We start from the raw sequence: 22,177 nt of genomic DNA, 5'->3' as shown, positions 1-22,177 counted from the left end.
GGCACCTGGAGGAAGGGTGTTCCAGGCAGAAGCGAAGCAAGCACAAAGGCCCTGCCTTGGGAAGGAGATTGGAGAAGAAGGAACAGAAGGAGGTGGGTGTGGCTAGTGCACAGTCAAGGGCAGAGTGTTTGGGACAACAGCTGCAGCAAGCAATCGAGAGGGCTGTTCTCTCCTTCGAGGCCCTCCCTCTACTCGGAGAGACCACCCCCTTGGCAGGGCTAACACTTGTGCACAGCAAGTGACTTAATGTACAGGGACTGGGCCAGCCTCTGAGTTCAACCCCGGTGTCCTGCATGGTCTGGCAGACGGCTGGCATTCACACCTGCTTGTCGAGCAAATAAATGCGGTTACAGATTCTGAGAAGGACCACTGACGACTTCCCTACCCTGATGACCCACCGGGGGAAGCTGGTGGTAGGAGAACCAGGTGGGTCATTTATAAAGGGAGTCTCACCTCCTAAAACACAGAAGAGCACACGTGGGGAACTCACTGATAGGGACAGCTAACCGATGGCTTCATCCTGCAAGGCTTTTTATTTGAGCCTCTTCTATGTAGGAAGAAACAAAGGCAAGAGAACAGTTTCCATTTAGTATTTGGGGACAAAAGTGCCGAATGGGCACTTAGATATTGACAATGATGGCAAATACTGATTAGAGAGTGGAAGGAAAAACCAGAAGAACACGGTGTCTGTCGAAACCTCTAAGTGCTTCCCAGAATCCAAGCCAGAGTTCAAGTGCTTAATGGTCTTCTTTCCTCTACTGCCAGTGGTAGGGAAGGGCAGACACTGACAAAGGCATGGGGTGATGCAGAGGAGGGCCAGAGCTTGAGGGGAGTCCACTGTGACTCAGGGGTCAAATACTAGAGGGCAGGGGGGCCTTGGGACCAGTTGTCCTGATAAAGGTCCAGCCGAGCACATCCTCCAGACCTTCCACACACACCCTCTCCTGCCACTGGGAGCCTAAAAGAATTCTCATGACATCCAAGATAAGAATATAAACAATAACAATAATAGTAACAAAACAAAATCCTGACTCTTTAGCCTGCCTACAACATCCTTCCAATCTGTCTCCTGCCTTCTTGCTCCTCAGCTTCTCGTGTTCTCCTCCTCCCCCTCCAGCCCCTGGCCACCCTGGCCATCCTTCAGGTCCTCTTGTGGGCCTGGCCTTACCCCAGGGCTTTTGCACTGGCTATTTCCCCCACCTGGAGTGTACTTCCTTTGCCCTTCCACCCCTGCTCCCCTAGCTTTACTGAAGTATAATTGACAGACAGAAAATTATACATAATGGTAACAATTTGGTGACTTTGGACATACGCTACATTCATTCATGTATTTTCACTACAATCAAGGTAATAAAACAAATCTATCACCCCCAAAACCTTCTTAGATTTTGAGTGTGTGTGTATGTGTATGTGTGTGTTAAGAACACTTAACATGAGGTCTACCTCTTAAAACGTTTGAGTGCCCAATACTCTGTTAACTGTAAGCACTACATTGTACAGCAAGTCTCTGGGACTCATTCATGCTGTGCAACTAACTTTACACCCACTGAACAACGGCTCCCCACGGCCCCTCCCCCTGCCCCCTGGTAACCAACATTCTGTGGTCTACATCTCCAGCTTTTACTATTTTAGATGCATCTACATACATGAGGCATCATGCAGTATTTATCCTTCTGGGACTGACTTCCTTCACCTGGCATAATATCTGCCTGGCTCACCTACGTTGTCACAAATGCTAAGATTTCCTCTTATTTTTGAAGGCTGGACGATACTCTATCGTATATATACACTACATTCTATCCACTCGTCTGTCGACGGGCAGGTAGGTCATTTCCACCTCCGGCTGTCAAGAGTAATACCACAGTGACCATGGCAATGCAGACACTGCCTGGAGATCCTGATCCTGATTTCAATTCTTTTGGACACATCCCAGAGTGGGATTACTGGGTCATGGGACAGTTCTATTTGTAATTTCTTGAGGAACTGCCATACCGATTCCCACGGCAGCCACAGCATTGTACGTTCAACCAACCGTCCTGGTTCCTCCTCATCCCCAACAATTCTTGTTACCTTTTGCTCTTTGGGAATAGACATTCTAACAGGTGTGAGGAGGGGTCTCATTGTGGCTTTGATCCCTTGCTCTTCCATGACTGGCTCTTTCTTGTCACTCAGGTCTCAGATGGACCATCACCTCCTCAAAGAAGCCCTCCAGACCCTGCAAACCAGCGGAGTAGCCAGCTCCTCATTAATATGCTTAGTACTATGTAGTATTTCCCACTGGCTGATCATTTTTCCTGAATGTTCTTGTAGTTATCAACTATGTTTCCCCCATGAGAATATTAGCACAGTGAGAGCAAGGACCATCGTCCTTTTTTTACCTATGAATACTCAGTGCTCAGCATAAGAAGGCCCTCAGTAAATGTTTGTCGACTGACTAAATGAACAAGTTACTTCTGTGTCTAATACTAAGGGTCAAGGCAAGGGAGGAAATATTTATTGAGCATCTAACATGGCAGACGCTGAACCAGGTGCTTCAAATGCAATTTTGTGCTTAGTCTCAAACACGCCTCTAAGGTTTTCGTCCCCATTTGGCGGTTGAGGAAACGGAAGCACAGAGAGGTCGAGTAACTTGCCAGAGGTCACATGCTTGGTAACTGGAAGGGGTTAAGCCAAACCCAGGTCGGCCTGACCCTACATGCCCTGCTTTTTCCATGACAGCTTGCTGCTTCCCCCCCTTCCTGCTCCCCAGAACTTCAAGTCACTGTCAACTTCGCCCCTTGCTTGCTGTGCACAACCTGCTTAACCTCTCTGTGCCGCAACTTCTCAACTCTGATGGGGGGCGGGGAGATGTTTCTACAAACATCAAAGGAGACAGAACATATAAACGATTATAAACAGTGAAGAGACAGGAAAGTAGAGGTGTTAGCCATGCCACGTACCTAACACTCTCTTCACCTCTGCTAACCCTAAAGGAGCCAGCTACTTGTGCAAATCTTTGATGCCCCCCGGGCACTGACCACTGAAGCCTGGGTCTCCCCTGTGGCTGCCAGGTCCACAAGGATGTCAGAGTTTCCTGGCTATGGAGAGACACGGCATCTGTTGTTTCACTGGCGCTTGGCTCGTCCTGATTCCTCTGCTTGGACACTCACTCCCGACCTCACCCCGTCCGGGCCAGGCACGGCCCTTCTACACCCACAGCAGCGGGGAGCACGTCAGGGATGTGCTGACTCACCTGCCTCCCCCACAGCCTGGGGCAAGGGTGGTGGCTTGTGTACCTCAGGGGCCCTGCCCCGCACCCCCAGGCCCCCCGAGCCACTTACGTTTTCGCTGTTGACATCGGCTTCACTGGGGCAGCCGAACAGCTCTCGTCTCAGGAGGTTCCCGTCGTACTCCAGGAAGGTCAGGTAGAGGTTGCGGAAAAACTCCACGTGCTTGTTCTTCACCCGCAGCTTCTTCGGGGAGTTCCAGTGAATGACCTGCCCGGGCGATGAGGGGCCGTCAGGCCGGGAGGACTGTGCAAAGACTCGGCTGGGCGCCGGGCTAAGCAGTGTTGGTGGCTTGTCCACTCACTCACTCACTCACTCACCATCTATGGTACAGTGCTGAAGAGGAAGGGCGCGAAGGCCAGACTGCCTGGTTTCAAATCCTGGCTTTGGTCTAGGTAGCTCCTTCATCTTGGACAAGTGACTTACTCTCTCTGTGCCTCAATTTCCATATCTGTGAAATGGGGAGAGCAATAGCTGCCGCCCGTGCCAGCATTTTAGCTTCTGTCTCTCAGCTCCAAGCTTGCTTTGTGATGCTGAGGCAGGGACTTTGCAAACCCTATTTCTGCCTTGCCAGCCGCCTCCCATTAGATGCTGCCAGCAGGGGCCGTGACAGGGAGACTGACTGACAATCTGGGAGAAGGAAAAAGGAATGTGGCCCTCCTGTTGCTTCCTGTTTCTGCAAGCATCACCCTACCTCCTTTATTTTTATTTTTATTTTTATTTTGTCTTCAATGTTTATTTTTGAGAGGGAGACAAAGCATGAGCCGGGGAGTAGCAGAGAGAGGGGGACACAGGATCTGAAGCAGGCTCCAGGCTTGGAGCTGTCAGCACAGAGCCTGACGCGGGACTCAAACCCACAAACCGTGAGATCATGACCTGAGCCGAACTCCAACGCTCAACCGACTGAACCACCAGGGCGCCCCACCCCCCTCCTTTCTTCAAGGTGGCAGTGGCACATCCTCCCTTTAGCAGCAGCTAGAATCATTCTGCAGTTTTCCCAACACTGAGAACAAGATTCCTCGTCTGCCCTGGAGCTGCCTGCTTTCCCCAGCCCAGGTCTGGGTTCCAGCCCCACGCTGTAAGAATCCCCCCACCTCTCCCTCTGTTCCTTCAGCCCTGGGGGTGGTAATGGTTTCCTGCGAGTTTCTATTTTTACTGAGTTTACCAAATCAACACTTTATGTGTAGTTGCCATTTTTTAAAAATTAAATTCTCTGTTTAAATATTTGGTATGGTTCCTGCCTCCAGCCGGACTGAGGGATGCTCCGTCTCAGAGCTGCCTTCAACTCGTTAATACATGTAAAGCATGTAAGGAGTGTCTGGCCAAGTGTGAGTGCTCAATAAAGGCTGGCTAGTAAGTGCCAAGGTTGGGAGAGGGGCAGCGCCCCCTGCTGACAGTGCTCGCCCTTGGTTGGCTGGCGGTGGGCGGGAGAGGCATCCACAAACAGGACTCAGAATGTGACCATGGAGGGAGGGGCGTGGACAATGGGAGCTCTAGAAGAGGAGCTCCAGAGGTGCACCTGCTGGGGCCTGAAAGATGAAGCAGAGTTTCCTGGGAGGCAGGGGCGGGCACGGAGGGGATGGTGGTGGCACAGTCCAGCCAGAGGGAAGACAGTGGGAAATGAGAAGTCACGTGCTGCAGCCGGAGCCCAGGTGCTGGGTGGGGTGGGTGGGAGATGAGGCTGCAGAGGTGAGCAGGGTGCAGGGAGAGCCCGGCTCCATGGAGGCCATGCTCGGGGTGCAGGGAGAGCCGGCTCCATGGAGGCTCAGAACTCAGCTGTGGCACTGGAGATTTTGCAGAGGAGGAAATTACTAACTCCATGTTTGAGTAGGATCCTCTGACTATACTGGACAAGACATGAGTGGCAGGGTGGACAGGCAGCAAGTGATGCCAGTTAGGAGAATTTCCCAGCAGGCACAGCTCATGCTTTTGGCAGGGGGGACCCCTCACCATCAGCTTTGTATTTGTCGTCTTTTAATCCTTATGGTGACCTGAACAAGGAATGCAATTTTAAATGTTTTTTTAAATCTATCTGAGAGAGAGAGAGAGTGAGAGATATAGAGAGAGAGAGAGAGAGAGAAAGAAAGAGAAAGAATCCCAACCAGGCCCCACGCTGTCAGTGCAGAGCCCGATGCGGGGCTGGGACCCACAAACCTCGAGATCATAACCTGAGCAGAAACCAAGAGTCCCAGATGCTTAATTGACTGAGCCACACAGGCATCCCAGGAATGCAACTGTAAAGAAGAAACTGGAGAAGTGACTTGCCCAAGGCCACAGAGTTGGTAAACATGGGAGCTGGGATTCAAACCTAAGTCTGAATAAACCTGATTCCAAAGCCCACGTTCTTCGGTCCACAGGGCAGAGAACAGGAGAAGCCAGGTTGTAAAAACTTCCCCGTTGATGCCTTGTCACATCGCAGAAGAAATAAACTAGCTCTCACCTTTCTCCAACTCGCCTCACGTGGTGGGGGGACCAGCAGAGCTGACACTGAGACAGAGGAAGGGAATGGGGTGTCAGAGCTCAGTCTTTTCCTGGCTCCCTCCTTTAACCACATTCTTTCTGCAGGAGCCTCAACAGGCTGCCATTTAGAGAGGTCTGGAAGGCCTACTTCCCCCTGCCCGCGCTCTCTCAGGGTCCTCTGGAGGTATGGCAGCCACAGCCCTTGAGGCTGGCTGGGCAAATACTCTGCAAGACCAAGTCCTTCTCTCAAGGCAAAGGGAACAACGGGAGACCTGACTGGTGCAAACCACACCCCCTGCCCTCCCATGACCAGAATGGGGTGATGGCAGAGCAAGAACCCGGGATGCCAGGCCAGCCTGGGTTTGAATCTCAGCTACGCTCCTCATTAGCTGTGTGTCCCGGGACAGCTCGTTTTGTTTCTTGGGGCCTCAGTTTCCTCGTGTGCAAGGTGGGAATCAGTAACCCTGACTCCACAGAGTAGCTAAGAGGTTTAAACAGATGCCTACCTGGCCCAGTGCCTGTAGGCCGGGGTGGGCCCACCTTATGTGGGTTCTCTTCTCTCCTCAAAGACGGTGGCAGCAGCCTGCCTACTGGCATCCTGCCCTCCCTTCTCCTCCTGCCAGCCTGAAGTCCACTGGAGCAGTAAGTCAGGAAGAGAGTATTTAGCATTCAGGACAGTGCAGAACGGCCAGCAGACCCTTCCTGGAATGAGGCCACTTGGTGGCACTTGCATTTCAGGGAAGCAGGAGTGTGCACAATGTGTTCTCTTCCTGTGCCTTCTGAAGGATGCAGGAGGGAAGGAGAGGGAAGTCTCTCCCCTGAGAACACACAACCTGGGCATGAGAAGGTCCTGGGCCACGCATTAAAATAATTGCATACGAGCTGGTGTCACTCACACCCTGTGGGGATCATGTCTTTGCTGCAAGACATTTTTGTGTGTGCCAAGTGCTGAGGCAGCAGGAAGGCTGATGGATATGCATCTGACTCAGGAAACCTGAACTTCCTCAACAGGGAGAAACTTAACACTAAGTAAAAATCAGGGCTAGCCTCTGTGTCCCCAGACAAACAAATCTTCACTCTCTGTGCACAAATCTGCCAGGCACTTTGGAGACACTGTGTCATCACATCCCCCAAATAAGCCCATTTGGGTCCTAGTGTCCATTTTACGGAGATGGTACTTGACTTGCCTGTGTCTCACAGCGGGTGAGTGGCAGAGCTGAGACACGAAGCCAGCTCTAAGCTCGAACCCCAGCTTCCTAACTGCTATCACACACAGCGCTGTGGGCTGAGAGCTTTGCAGACAAGGACAGTGAGGCTTATGGAGGAGGTGGCTTGCCCAAGATCACGTGGTGAGTATGGACTCAGTCAAGGCTACAATGAGGACCCAGGCCTCCAGATGCCCCCGACCCACTCCAGGCCACCTCTTAACCCATCATGCCTCACTCTGTTCTGTGTCTGCAGAGTGAGTTAGGTCTGCCTATTGCATCCAGGTAAATACTGGTGACTGGTGTTCTATAAAAATTAGCCGAAGTTAGAGGGAGAAGACGGTGGTGACACTGGCAGGCCAAGGGGATTCTGGGAAACCCTTTGCCACCTGGGTGGCCTGTGACAGGGAAGCTCACCCAAAGATCCTGGTGCTTGCCAAGTGCTAAGCCAGCAGGAAGGCTGAGGGATGTGCATCTGACTCAAAAAACTTGAGCCTCTTCAACAGGGAGAAACTTAATGTATATTCGGATTTACCTTTTTCTCCTTAGTTTTTAATCAGCTAGACACAGCATAGTCCCTTCCCCTGTGCTAGGCTCCAGAGAAGTAAATGATAGCTATGTTTATCTAATACCCATCATACCCTAGATATTAGGCCACGGTTGGTGTGTGTGTGCATGTGTGACGTTTTCACATCCAACCCTCAAAACAACTTGGTAAAATTATTTCTATTATCCCCATCTTTGCAGATGATAATTCTGAGGCTGAGCCTAACACAGAGTCACTCAGTAAGTAACCAATCCTAATGCAAAATCAGGTCTGTCGTGCTCCCAAATCTTTTTCTTTCTATCACATCATTCATTTATTCAATACATATTAAAAATGAGCACTGACTGTGTGCCAGGCACTGAGAGGGGCCGTGAATGCAGAGGTGAACACAAGAGATCATGACTCCCTTTCTGGAACTTACAACTGAGAGAGAGAGAGAGAGAGAGGCAGATATTATATAGCTGTCCATTTTAAATTACAGGTATGATGTGTACTCTTAAAGAGATGTTAAAGACAGGTGGTTATTGATGGTTCCTGAGCTATAGTAAAGAAACCAAGGCCCAGAGGGAGAAAGTGACTTGTCCAGAGCCACACAGCAGAGGGAGAATTTGTGCCCAGGATCTGTCTCCTGGGGCACTGTTCCTTCCACTAAACCATATGCCTGCCTCTGAAAATCTGACTCAGGATTAGTATTGCTGATAATTTTGATCAGCGCTTGTCTGACAACTGAGAAATGTCATTTCCCGGTCCCTTGAGGGACAGAATCACCCATCATTGCTGGCTTGGGGGCAGCAAGCTGGTGGTGTAGATGACATTTGGTGACAAGTTTTCACACATGAGATGGAGTGACACTGGAGAATGTGTCCCAAAAATAGATTTTTGCAAGGAGCTGGTAAGTGTGTGTGAGTCTCCCAAGACTTGTGGTAAAAACCCATCATAACTTACTCCACTTACTGAGGCACATTGGCGTGGCAAGAATACTCAGTATCAGCAGCTAACATATATGGGAGGCTTGCGAACATGCCATGGCACTGCTCTGAATACTTTGCTGTCATAGCTCCCTTAACATGTGCATTCAACACTACAAGTGATCGTCTCCTTATCCCATCTTACAGGTGAGGAAAATCCAGCGAATTGCTCTAAGTTACATGACTAGGAAGCAGGAGAGTCAGGATTTGAACCTGAGGGAGAGAGACATTAGGGATTCCTCTCTCATTTCTTTCATGTCTATAATCATCAAATGACTCTATTCACAGCAATGAATGTGAGTTTTACTGAAAAATTATAGGATCATAAAAGAAGCCTACTTTCCCCTTCCAAGCACAGGGACCTCACCCATCCCTGGGATACTGAGGCCGAAGGATGGTTTAGGGCTTCTCAGATACAGGGACTAAACCTCCAACTTGGAAGGAAGCAGAGAAGGAGGTATCCAGGTTGCAGGCCAGGTGGGCTGCAGAAGCTGCCAGGCACCAAGGGGCCCCGTGGGCGTGATCTGCTTGGGTCTGAAATGTCTGTAAAGGCTGAGTGTATGTGCAGACCTGGAGTCAGCCTGGAGTGAGCCAGAGAAATTGACAGAAATTGATTACTGTCCGGGAAACTTAAACATCATTTGGGAAGACAGCAGAAGTCAACTTGTTTAAAGGAGAAACAGGAGACTCTATCGCCCATCAAGGAAAAGGCATTTTAAAGGTAGAAACGAGACCTCAATACAAGGACAAGGCTATGGAAAGAGCTCAAAAATTCAGCTTCTGAAGCACTCAGAACCCAGAGGGTTCATAAAAATAACGCATGGTACCAAAATGCTAAGACATCAGAGCCTGCATGCAAGTGCCAGGTGAGCAAGAACATGGGCCTTATGTCTTCCAAGTTTACGGGGATAAGGGGTATCTGGCAAGTGGGTATGTGTCTCAAGACCTCCCCTGATTTTCTATGACTCACAGAACAACCCCTACCCTCCTTGGCCTGGTAGTTAAGCCTATTGCAAAATGGTTCCCACTTACAATTCATGCTCTTATCTCTAGGCTAAAAGAATTTCCTGGTATTTCTTGAGCCTGTCTTTGATGACTTGGTGCCTTTGCATATGCTCTAGCCCCCTCCCCAGAAATCCTTACTTCTTCTCTTTCACGTGAAGACCTGCTCGCCCTGAAAGGCTGAGTTCAAATGCATGTCTCTTCTGTAAATCTCTGCCTGACCGCTCGTGGCAGAAGGTTCTCTCCCAGTAGGTCTGTCTCTCCAACCCATTCTTCATTCCTGACAGAACACTAACTCTGTAGTTGCAACTGTCAGCTCCTGTGAATGGATCATGATCCATTTAAGATCTAAGCTAAATATGATGATCCTGTTCTCTGATTTCCCAGACCCCCTTGCAGCCAAGGTGGGCCATATGATTCAGGATTGCCCAAAAAGATACATGGGGAAGCATATATTTCATTTCCTAATAATAAGGTTCAGTTAAAGTGCCATTCTTCTCCCACCCCACTCACCTTTCTGCAGTAAACAGAGATGTGATGACTGGAAACATGACAGCCATCCCGTGACTATGAGAAAGAGCTCAACGCACTGCTATCCACAAACCAATGTCTGTATCTACTGCAGTATTCTTAGCTAAGAAATTAAACTCCCCCAATATAGGGGGTTTAGTTTAAGCCTCTGCAAACTGGGTTTTCTGATTCTCACTGTAAGCATTCTTAATGTAACACCTAGGGCTGTTGCTGGGCCCTTCTTCAATGCTCCATAGAATTCTTGCACTTAACTCTATGGAGGACTCATTGCACACTCTTGTAGTTATTTATTTACATGCCTGCACCTGGCAGCAATGGAATGTGAATTTCTGGGCTGGCAGGGAGCATGACTTATTATTCTTCCTGAGTGCCACAGTGCCTGGCAGGTACTTAGTATTCAATCGCTGCCCTTTGCTTCAAGAATGGAAATCATGATGATGACATTCTCAATAATCTTCACATTCTGTCTACAGCAAATCATTTATAAAAGCCCTATTAATGTGGACTTTAGGATGGAGAAATATATTCCCCTCTTCTTTGTCTAAGGGCCAAACAGCTTGTCATGTTCTCTTGAAGGAGCTGAAGCTCCCTCTGTGCTCCCCCCTTGTTTGGTATTTCAAGGAGGGGATGATAGTCTCACAAGTCCTTTTCCCTGTCATCCTCAGGATTACGCTGCATGGGAGAGAGGGGAGAAGCAGACACACCCACACACCGGCTGCCATCAGCGGCTGGCCTGCGCTAAGTTGCCTAATACCATGGAGACAGCCCCTCATCTACAAAAGGGCTGTCACAGAAGCCACCCTGTAGTTCATGGTCAAGCCCAGAACCGATGGATCGATGCACATGAAGGTACGTCGCATGAGCACCTCAAGTCACAAAAGAAATCTGGGTTTGGATTTCACAAAATGGACACCTTACAAACTAGGAAGGCTGGATGAAAATGGAGTCTCTGTGTGGGAAGGGGGAAGGAGAAACAAGAATGGAAGCTAGGGACTACAGGTGGTCGCAGGCTGAGGCAGAAGGGTAGGAGGGGTCGGACGACACAGCCCAGAGAAGAAGCTGCGGTCCTGGCCGGACCACACGGAGAGGCTTGAAGAGGGACTACTCAGTAAGGCAAATAGGTTTAACATACTGAGCAGACACTGAGCAGTGCTGATGGGCAGAGGAACAAAGCAAATTTCACCTCTGCTTCCTCTCGACTCTGTCCCCTAAACAACTTGATGTGCATGAACCTCGATTTTCCAATCTGATACAAGGAAATAAGAATGCCTGCTTCAGAGGATCCACGAGACAAGAAATGTCAAGGCGCCCACTGCAGAGTCTGGAGCAGACTGGCGCTCAGTTCGCGTGGAACACACACACTCTGTTTGTTCCCATGGGATGTCCTTTAAAGTGACACTATCCCTCAGTCTCTAACCGCCTGATTGCTGGCTCCCTGAATGCGAGGCCTGTGTGTGTCCACCTCTGCATGTGCAGTGACAGGCTTGGCCAATGTTTGTTGACTGACAATGGAATCCACCTCCCTTCTTTTATTGCCCTCACCAACTGTCGAAGATTCTTTTCCAGCTCTCGTCCTTCTCTGTTCCCATTCCTGACAATTACCGGAAGTAGCTATTAAACAAAAACAGTGTGTCTGAAACTCAGATTTCAAGCCACAAAGGCTCTGTTGACTCTTTGTCTCCTTTTTACACAGGTCCTTTGTTGCTTCTTGGTTCTTACAAATCCCAGAAAGAAAAAAAAAATTCTTCCCAGGCAAAAGTGCATCATTACCCATGAAAGGAGCAGAGTACAGACCAAATTCAGTGATTATTTAGTCTCCTCATCTGGAAAAGGTAGACACGTAGGCTCCTGCATGAATCCGAGGCCCTGTCCTACATCCTTCCATCTCTTGTTCTGTCTCTGTAACATTATTTCTCCCTGTCTGAGGAGGGAGAGGATAGGGAGGGGGAAAATAACAATAGGAAAATGGATACCCTTTCTAATGCTCAGGAATCCATGAGAAGGTCTAGCCATCTTCTCTCATGTTCATCACGTTCAATGTTTTCAGTTCTTTTTTGCTATAAGATGGGGTTATTAATCAGTTTGAACTGGGTTTTGGTATGTGTGGGGAATTCCTGATGGACCACTGACGGCAGGAAATGGCAAAGCCGTCCAAACTGAAGAGTCCCTCAGTGAGTGTTGTCTTAATGTGGCTTCTCTGCAGACATCTGATTTACGACTTGTGGATGATAACTGGCCCCATATTCTTCCTCTCTATGAAATTAACTAATTACTAGGACTTGACTCACATTTCACAGACTTCTCACAGTGTCCTCCTGGGGAGTGTGTCTATTGATCTGGGGACAGGGAGGATAGAGGGGAGCAGATCCCACCTGTAGGGACAGCATGGATCTTTAGCAGAGGGATTCTCCCAAGGTTGGTTGAGGAGCAGATGGGTTTGTGCTCCAGTGGGATTTTGCCCGTAGGGGGTAATTAATGTCCTTAGGGCAGGCACCATATGGATCTCTGCTCCAGGAAAGGCAGCTGGCTTCCTGGTTCCCAGCAGACACCTTCCGTGATGGCTGTTGCTTTTCTCTGTGCCCTACATCATTCCATCACAGAACCAGACCTGGTCCTCTTTGGATGATTCTCATGGGACTATCAGTCATGCCTGATATGCCAGAAGCATGGGCATGTGACTCACACTGACCAATGAGCCATTCCTGACCATCCCTAAGAACAAAGAGTTGGGTTCAGGTGTGGGCATGTGTCCTAAGAAGCATCAACAGAGTTATTCAGCTGAGGCACTGAGAGAAAGAGGGTCTCTTTCTCCACACTGGGATTATGAGTGCCAGTGATGGTTAAATCACTCGCTTTGATTTCTTCATAGCCAGTTCGATTGCCTGGAATGCCCCATTTGACCGTCTGTTTTCTTGTTTGGTATCTATATTCTGTGCTGGCACATAAGCTCACGGAGAGCAGGGCCTATGCAGTCTCACTCACTGCCGTACAACCAGTGCTCAGGGCAGTGCTTGGTCTACAGCACACACGTAGCGCGTATTTGTTGAAGAACTGACTTCTGCGTACTTACTGGTGGGGGGACTGCTAAAAGTTACCCTGCGGAAACACAGGCAGCCCGAGAGAGACAGAGAAAGGGAGAGAATGAGTTCCTATGTCATTTGAGTGCCCATATTTCGCGGTGTCAGTGCAGAGGGCAGAATGTGGAGCTGTCACATTTTGAGACACATTGGAGTTTAAATGTGTGTGCGTAAGTGTTCCACCAACCATAATATCTATTGCTAGTACATTTAATAATATATATTTTTTTTAACGTTTATTTATTTTTGAGACAGAGAGAGACAGAGCATGAACGGGGGAGGGTCACAGAGAGAAGGAGACACAGAATCTGAAACAGGCTCCAGGCTCTGAGCTGTCAGCACAGAGCCAGATGTGGGGCTTGAACCCACGGACCTTGAGATCGTGACCTGAGCCGAAGTCAGACGCTTAACCGACCGAGCCACCCAGGCGCCCCCATTTAATAATATTTAATAATATCAATATTTAATTAAAATATCCCTCACAAAATGGAAAAAATGGCTTAAAAGGAGTCCTGCATGATAGCCCAAAGTATAAAATAAATATACATGCGTCTACATGGATATAAATAAATATAAATGGAGGAGAGAAGCAGATCTCCTTACAGAACAGCCCTAACATGTAGATTCGAATCCCTTATTGGGAAGTAGAACTTAATCTCCCCATTTCCAGTGTGGGGTGGGTGTAGGGACTCACTTCCGAAAAATGACGCATGAAAGGGGAAAATAATCACCTTGTGGTACAGAAACCTGGAAACGCTCTCCTAACCAAGTACAGAGAGAGCCTTTAGTGAAGTCGTGTGTGAAACGCAGGTCCTCCCTGAAATGATGTGATGCCCTTGTGGGGGTGGGCACCCTTAACCTGTACGATACTCTCTCCAAACACTCACAATCTCAGTCTCATCATGAGAAAAAATACATTGGACAAACCAAGTTTGAGGGATGTTTTATAAAATACCTGACCAGTCCAGCTCAAAACTATCAAGGTCGGTCATGAAAAACATGGGAAAACTAAGATGGTGTCAGAGGCTAGAGGAGACTGAGGAAACACTGGCAAAATGCACCTAAAGCCTGCAGGTCAGTGAGGAGCAATCTACCAACGTGGGTTTGTCAGTTTTGACAGTTCACCATCATCCTGTAAGATGTTAACATTAGGGGAAACTGACACTAGATGGCTGGGGATACAGGACTCTCAGCACTGCTTTTACAACCTTTTCTTTCAAAAATCCTTCCAAACAAAAGGGTGTATTAAAAACAAAAGAGAGGGTGCCTGGGTAGCTCAGTTGATTAAGTGTCCGACTTCAGCTCAGGTCACAATCTCACGGTTCGTGGAATGGAGCCCCACATTGGGCTCTGCGCGAACAGTGAGGAACCTGCTTGAGATTTTCTCTCTCCCTCTCTTTCTGCCCTTCCCTCACACACACACACACACACACTCTCTCTCTCTCTCTCAAATATAAAAAAAAAAAAAATATTTAAAACAAAACACAGTCCTACAAAGCATCGACTGATTGAGAACACCAGTGAGACAAGTTCAGGTGACCAGCAAGAAAACAGCCAAGCTGATGCTTCTGTTTCCAATATGAGCACCTCCTTAGCTACATTCCCAAGTACAGAAATGTCTACCTCATTAGATCTGACAAGAAGCTACAAAAAAAAAAATTTAATTCAAATATGGATTTACAACCACTATCATTAAGGAAGAGCTTCACCCCAAGTGTGTATAATGCCTCGAGATACCATTTGATGTTAGTACAAAGAGGCATGATTAGCAAGACATTTAAAAACAAAGCATCCAGAATATGAAGACAAGCCTCCATAATTTTTTGATGATGTTTAAAGTCTTGTGAAAGTCAGTCTAGAACTTTATAACATTCCACTAACCCCCATGAAAAGAGTTTAGCAGTCCCTTTGGGGATTTATACGTAACAATGAAAGATAATAAAATCCAATAAGGGAAACACTTGTTTTTCCTGCCTAGGCAAAAATGGCTGAAAAAATACACAAGATAATACAGTAACAAATGAAGTAAATTCCTTTGTCAGCAAATGCTGTGAGAAGAGTCACGAAAACAAATGCTGAAGGCCTGAAGATACACGTAGGAGAACAAATTACATGGGAGATTTGCTACCGAGTTAAATCAAAGCATAGAGGATCCTGGTGTGTGTCAGCTTAGGCTATTTGCAAGATTCTGTTTCGATAACGAAATACCCAAAGACCAACCTTCCAGTGAGCACTAAAAGAAAGACAAGTTATAATCTGAACAGCAACTTCCTGCTTTCATGATGACAGTGCTTTTATGGAAAGTGCATGTATGAAAGGTACAGTTGCTTTAATTGGAATAACCAGATTCCAAGTAAGGTTACAAAGTGATACTGAATTCTTTCACCGCATTAGTGAAGTAAAGTTTGCAACAAAGCGCTTGAAGCCAGCTGCACACTGAATGTCACTGATTTGGTTACTTTTATAAAGGCAAGACTGAAAATATCATAGAATTTTTACAATACTTGGGAATGATACCAGGAATGACAATGGATATCTTTTGTAAAATACAGAGTTCATAGCAAAGCCCTTTAGAAGGCATACATAAAGGTGATTTGTGCATGTTTTTATGAAAAAAAACCCGGTTATCTTTTGTATGCTATCTCTTACTTTTGAAAAAAAAAATACACTTTTAATCTGACCCTTCAATGTCAAGGTAATGAATGGAGAAGTAACAACTTTTAGAAAGAACATGTGATATAGATAGGGCTTTTAGAAAGTAAATGTTTGAAATTGTTGCCATTGTTATGGGGTTTTGAGGTAAAAAAAAAAAATGCTGTGCTACCTATCAAAACTCTCATTTCAACATACTTAGAAATTTCAGTGGTTTGATATCCACAACCACCCAATATTGCTTAATTGGTAATTCCCTCTCTCAAAATCTTTTTCATTCGAGAGCCCAGACTATTTAGGGAAGTGTTTTCTTACAGTGGGCTTTTAAGGAACCAGTCCCACAAGATATTCTGTGATCAAAGGGATCTGTTCTGTGTGTTGACGCAGAAATGCTGAGGGTCCACCAATCCCATCAGGATTTCTTACTGCAGGACTTCATAATGTGCTATTTTGTATATACAGTACACGGAACTCCCCCTCTGCAGCCCCCCCGCAGCTCCCCCCTGTTTAAAGTAATCCCATTAACAATTCTTAGACTTGTTTGGATACATACCCCAAACAGTGCTACATAGGGCAGACCCTCCAGAGGCAACACCTTGCTCCTAGGAATGTTGTTGATGTTTCCAGGAATAATTGCATCTCAACTTCATCAGCTACGTATAACAAAAGCCAATGATGGATAACTTAAATCACTAACCAAAGGAGTTAAGTTCTGAAAATTAGCTCATGAGCAAAGAATGGGTGAGTGTTGAAGGAAGACAAAAGACCAAAAACTTAAATTCTCCAAAGTCTCCAACACTGGATATGCCATTCTCCAGCACAGTAGTAGGGCCCAAGACCAAGTGCCACAAACCAGGGCTTAATCTCGGGGGACAGCCCTTTCCCTCCTCAGGTCCCTATTTCTGGTCTGTGAAATGAGGGCATTGGGACAGACGAGGAAGAAGATCCCTTGTTTACATGCCCACCAGCTGACTGAAAACGACTCTAAGAGAGAGTGGGAACATTACTAATTATTAATTATTGGTAAGAAGGAAACGAGGCTTACTATGTGTCTCCCAGCTCGGTACCAACTGCTTTATACATAGCCCCTTGGACTAGAGTCATGCGATGAAACTGAACAGGCCTTGGCCTGGAGTAAAGAGAGGTCTGGCTGGGAGGTGGTAATTGTAGATTTTAGATCTTCTCCCCCACAGCAACTGTTTTTTCTTCCTGATCCATCCTAATCTTCCAAAATCAACCTTACCGTTCATCATTCTTATTACCCTCGCTCTGGCTTCCCCGGCCTCATTTTTCACTGTAGTCTGCTCAGCTACAGCACACTCAGTATGCTAATGCACGGCAGCCCCTCATCTTCCTCAAAAGATGTGAAAACTGACACCTCTCTAAGTATTATAAAATGTTTTAAAACTTGAGTTATGTGCTACTCCTTTTATGCAAATGGTACAGATTGCCTCTAGGCACATGCATCGTTTCTCCATATGGATGGCACATTTTCTCTTGGTTTTTCTCTTTAGGATTTTTCTTTTAAGTGTACTCAGCTCCCAATGTATGAATGGATGGCAGTCAAAAATCCAGTCTCTGACTCTGTTGCTTAAAATCCAAATGTTCTTTCAAGGAGGCAATGTGATATTGAGAGTCTCTGTCCTGGGGTCAGCCCTCAAAAAGCCATTGAATGCAAAGAGGGCTCACACAGAATAATCCTACAGAAGCATTATCTCACGTAAGATGCTTTCCTGGGAAACTATAATAAGGTGGGAACTCAGCCCTGTATCGGAGGAAAGAGCTCTAGAGTTAGGGTCAGGCCAACGTGAGTTCAAACCTCAGCTCTGTCATATTTTGCTGTGTGACTCTGGGCAAGCAACTAAGTGACTTCATCCATATGATCCCTAATTTTCCAATGTATAAAACAGACCAAAATTCACCCCGTGATACTTCTGTAAAGATTGAGTGATCCCTGCCTGGCACACCACCCCCACCCCATCCACCTGAAAACTCCAGGTCATCCTTTGAGGTCCTGGCCACAGCCTGCTTCCTCTGAGAGGCATTTCCTGCCAATCCCAGAAAGGATCAGTGCATTCCGGGCAGATGTTTTTGGAGCACTGCTGTGGTCCCTGCTAGGCAAGTATCTACCAGCCCCTGGTTCACTATTCCTAACTTGCATGGGGGTTACTGCTCCTTTCCATTCTCCAGGGTCATATTCAGGGGAGGAAAAGTGGTTACACAGAAGGACTGGGGAGAGGAGCGGCAAGGGTGTTTGGGGGCTGAGGAATGACGTGAGGGCAGAAGACGAGGAAGGAAGAGACTTGGTATCACGACTGAGCTTGGACGTCCTATAGAATCCCTCAAGACACAGACTGCATCACATTTTCTCCCAAGAGGGGCCTCCTCCGGTTCTCCCAGGCCCCCTTTACTTCCTTCCACTGCAGCACTTAGCAGGCTGTACTTGGAATCTTCTGTTTGCTTAATGCTTGCTTCTCACTAGACTGTGACCCTCCTGAGCGCCAGGAGCTGTGGCTTACTCAGCCCTGGGGCTCCAGTAACTCTTATAGACCCAAGGACTGGACGCTCTGCTTGCTACCTCCTGAACATCACCCACTGTTTGTGGCCAGGACTTCCTTCTCTAAACACCTACTGAAGACTCAAAGACTAGAACACAGTGTTATAGCTACCCTCCCAATCTACCTTCTCCCAGCCAATGCACAGCCCTTTTGCTCATCTCCTAAGAGCTTGTGCTCTGGGTGAAAAGACAAACAAATGCTCCGTTGGGTCCTTCTCTTTTTATTTAAGACTCAGCCAGGTAAGGTTGAGTCATCAAGCTTTAGGACTGAAAGATAAAAATGAAGGTCTTTGAAACACAAAGACTGAAGTAAAAAGTCAAGTGCATTTCTACAGAGTACTCAAGGGGCCTGGTTGATAACAGGGCCAAAAATCATGGCCTCCATTTTACAAGAACATAACTGACATGGGGAGAATGTACGTGGTTTATACAAGTCCTTCAGCTGGTAAGAGGTCGAATAGGCATTAGAGTGTAAGGGATTGTTTGGCTCCAAAAGCCCATATGCTTCTTCCCCTTTCTCAGTGAAACCACTTTTCCCTTAGTTGTGTCCTTAACCAATCTCTTCTTAGCATAAATTTCTCTACTGACACCCAGGGCAGGATAGATGCCCAAGGCTGGTAAGCTCCTGTCTGGTAGGATGTGGGAGTACGTCTGCTCCTACAGAGTGAGCTTTATGCTTACCAACAGTGAGCTGTGTGTTGCCAAATGTGTTTTGATACCACTTTTATTTATAATGTAAGTGGAAATGTATGTATTCAAATATTCTCTGAATTAGGAGAATGCAAAAAGAGTTGCTATTTCCACGAAAGGCAAGCCAAAGCTTTGGGACAACTTGATTAAAAAAAAAAAAAAAAAAAAGTCCCTTAAAAAATGGCTGTCAGATTAGTTGTGGGTGAGAGACCATACAAATCTAGGACTGTCCTTCACCTGCTTTGTAAGAGTCCTGAAGTTCTTGCTCGCCCTTCAAGGAAAGGCATCGGAGAACCACAGAAGATGGATAATGAGAGATGTCTATGCAGGATAATACAGCACAATCAGCAGACGAGAAAACCTGGCCTTGGTTGAAAAGACAAGCTAATCAAGGTTAACCTATTTTTAGGATTCTTGCCTGAACCGACATTTTCAATCAGCTGACCCAGCACAGGTGCCCTGGGTGACCCACAGGTGGGCTTCTCAGGTTGGCTACCCTTTGGAGCGTGAGCTGAGGGAGAACAGCATTCAGGGCACCTCTGTATACTCCCCAGGGGGGAACATGGTACCCAGCAAACAGGAGGTCCTTCATTCCCGTTGAACATGATGGATGAAAGAAAGGATGGGAGAAGAAGGAGACAGAATGAGAAGAAGAAGAAAGAAAATGACAAAGATGCACCTTTACCTGGAATCTGAGGCCCAGGTTGGCCTGGAGGGACCTATAGACACACTGTGTCATTAAACCAGGCCCTTGGGCTCCATGGCAATGTACAGGCCCCGATATCACCCAAAGGGTGAAACTTGGGCTGCCAGCCCTTCTCCTTCATCCCTTAACCCTCTCCCCACTTTTACGGACTGGCTGTATTTTAGGGTTCTGTGTAAGATTTTGGTGGAAAAGGTATTAGTGGGTAAAATGACTTTCAGATTTTTTTTTATGGTTTATCTAAAAAGATAGGAGTTAATCTGATTTGACTCTGTCTTCCTGATTTTGCTATTTGATACAAAGGCCTCTACTTGTACGTAGAATAGGCTGCCAAAAAGAGTTGGTTCACAAATTATTTTGTTTGATAGTTTCAAAGTGACAATAATTAAGCAACCACTAAGCAATGTCAAAGTGGTGTCACCACCTGCTACATCAACATCTAATGTTAAATCATTCTGGTCTTTCCTGGAATAAAGCCAAGTTGGCCGTGATATATTATCTATCTATCTATCTATCTATCTATCTGTCTGTCTGTCTCTATGTGACCAATGGCTTTGTCTGTTTTGTTTCCCATAGCATCACCAGCGCCTGTGACAGTGTCTGGCATATAGTAACCACTCAGTAAATGCACAAATGCATTGGTATGACTGTGAGGGACAGATGTGACACACTTTCACTTGGACGCCTAGCTAGCTTTGTTGGCATTTATGAAATGTCTAAGTTGAAGGTTCACAGAGGAGATCTCCTCTGTTTTATGGTCCCTTTCCTTGTCCCTTTTGTGGCTGCCAATTTAGAATCTCTGATAACAACGTCAAATACACTGGCTTATGAATACCTGTCCGGTTTTTTTTTTAATGAAACTCATACTAATCCTGCTAAAAACAATCAATTAATTATACAAGACACCTGCCACAGTCCTCCCCACCCCTGAATTCTTTTTAGTGATAAAATGTACATGATATTTACCAATTTAACCATTTTCAAGGGTATAGTTCAATGCCACGAAGTGTATTCACATTGCTATGCAACCCTCACCACCATCCATTTTGAGGATTCTTTCAGTATCTCCTATGGAAATCTGTACTCATTAATTCCATGTTTTCCCTTCAACCCAGCCCCTGGTAATCATTCTGTTCTGCTTCTGTTCTCTGTGAATTTGACTACTGCAAGTATCTCATATAAATGAGATCATCAATAGTTTCCCTTTTTTTCTGGTTTATTTCACTTAGCATTTTTTCAAAGTTCATCCACATTATGGCACGTGTCTGAACTTCCTTCCTTTTTAAGGGCTGCCAAGGTTTTTAGGTGCACTGGTTTTTGTAGAATTTTTATGTTCTTATTCTTTTTGTGTGTCTTTATGTTTTTATTTTATTTATGTTTTTATTTTTATCCTATATGAAAATAGGACTTGAGAGTTTAGAAGTCTCCTATCAAGGAGACTTGCCTGGTCAAGTGCCAAAGTGTTTTTCCAATTTTGTTGTATCCACTGACACTTCTGTCAACAGGACTGGACACTTCCTACAGATCAGCTGAGACTTGACAATACCACTCTTCTAATTTGGTGGGGGTGAAATTATATGTGGTCTTAATTTTCACTTCCAGGATTTAATAAAGAAGCTGTACATCTTTTCAAGTGTTTATTGGCCATTTTCTTCACAATCGGTGAAATGACTGTTTATATCTTTTACATATTTTTCTTATTAATTAGTAAGAGTTATTTGTGTGTTTAGTTTGCTAGTCCATTGTCAGTTGTGTTGAAATGTCTTTTTCGTTTCTCCTTTTGACGCTACTTTGACGGGAATTATTAATTTCAATGTGGTTGAATTCACGGATCTTTTCATTTGTGACATATGCTTTTGCTGTCTTGTTGAATACATTCTTCCCAACTCTGAGGTCATAGGCCAGTTACCTAAATTTTTTTTAAATTAAAGCTTAATTTGGTTTAGTTTTAAGTCTCTAATCCCTTAGGATTAATTTTGTGCATGGTGTGATATAGGGACCAATTTTCACTTTTCCACTTGGATAATCAAGGTGCCTCAACACCATTTGTGGACGATTACATGCTTTCTCCGATGGCCAGCAAGCCATCTCTTTATAGATCACATTCCCATTTGTGTGGGCTCTCTGTTCTTTTTTTTTATTAATTAGCACATCCCTAAGCAAATGCTCAGCAAAACTTTGCTGTAGGTTTTCAATGGATACTATTTATGAGAGTGTTTCTCATAAATGAATATTTAATCTTATCGAATAACTTTCTTGCATCTATTTACATGATTATGTGGTGTTTCTCCTTTAATCCATTAACATGCTGAATGATACTTGTGGATTTTTCAATGTTAAGTCATTCTTGTCTTTCCTGGAATAAAGCCAAGTTGGCCATGATGTATTATCTATTTTCTACATGGCTGAATTCGATTTGCTAATATTTTGCTTAAGGTTTTTGCATCTCAATATTCATGAGTGCTACAGGCCTACAGTCTTCTTTTCTTGTGCTCTCCTCGTCTGATTTTGGTATTGAG

General features: G+C 46.0%; 1 protein-coding gene across 3 annotated transcripts in view; it reads right to left on the bottom strand.

The window, feature by feature from the left end:
- LARGE1 (LARGE xylosyl- and glucuronyltransferase 1) overlaps nucleotides 1–22,177 on the bottom strand; it is a 540,881-nt gene that overhangs the window by 53,542 nt on the left and 465,162 nt on the right. For 2 of the 3 annotated variants that reach the window (XM_019446720.2, XM_053895955.1), the window contains one exon: nucleotides 3,321–3,476. The exons of the other annotated variant lie outside the window; for it this stretch is intronic. In XM_019446720.2, coding sequence (XP_019302265.2) covers nucleotides 3,321–3,476 — 156 coding nt within the window. The remainder of the gene's footprint in view (nucleotides 1–3,320; nucleotides 3,477–22,177) is intronic. 3 annotated transcript variants of the gene reach the window in all.

Source organism: Panthera pardus, unplaced genomic scaffold (assembly GCF_024362965.1).
Source record: "Panthera pardus isolate Hobbes unplaced genomic scaffold, ASM2436296v1 HiC_scaffold_6, whole genome shotgun sequence".
Lineage (NCBI taxonomy): Eukaryota > Metazoa > Chordata > Mammalia > Carnivora > Felidae > Panthera > Panthera pardus.
This window is presented reverse-complemented; position numbering and strand designations above follow the sequence as displayed.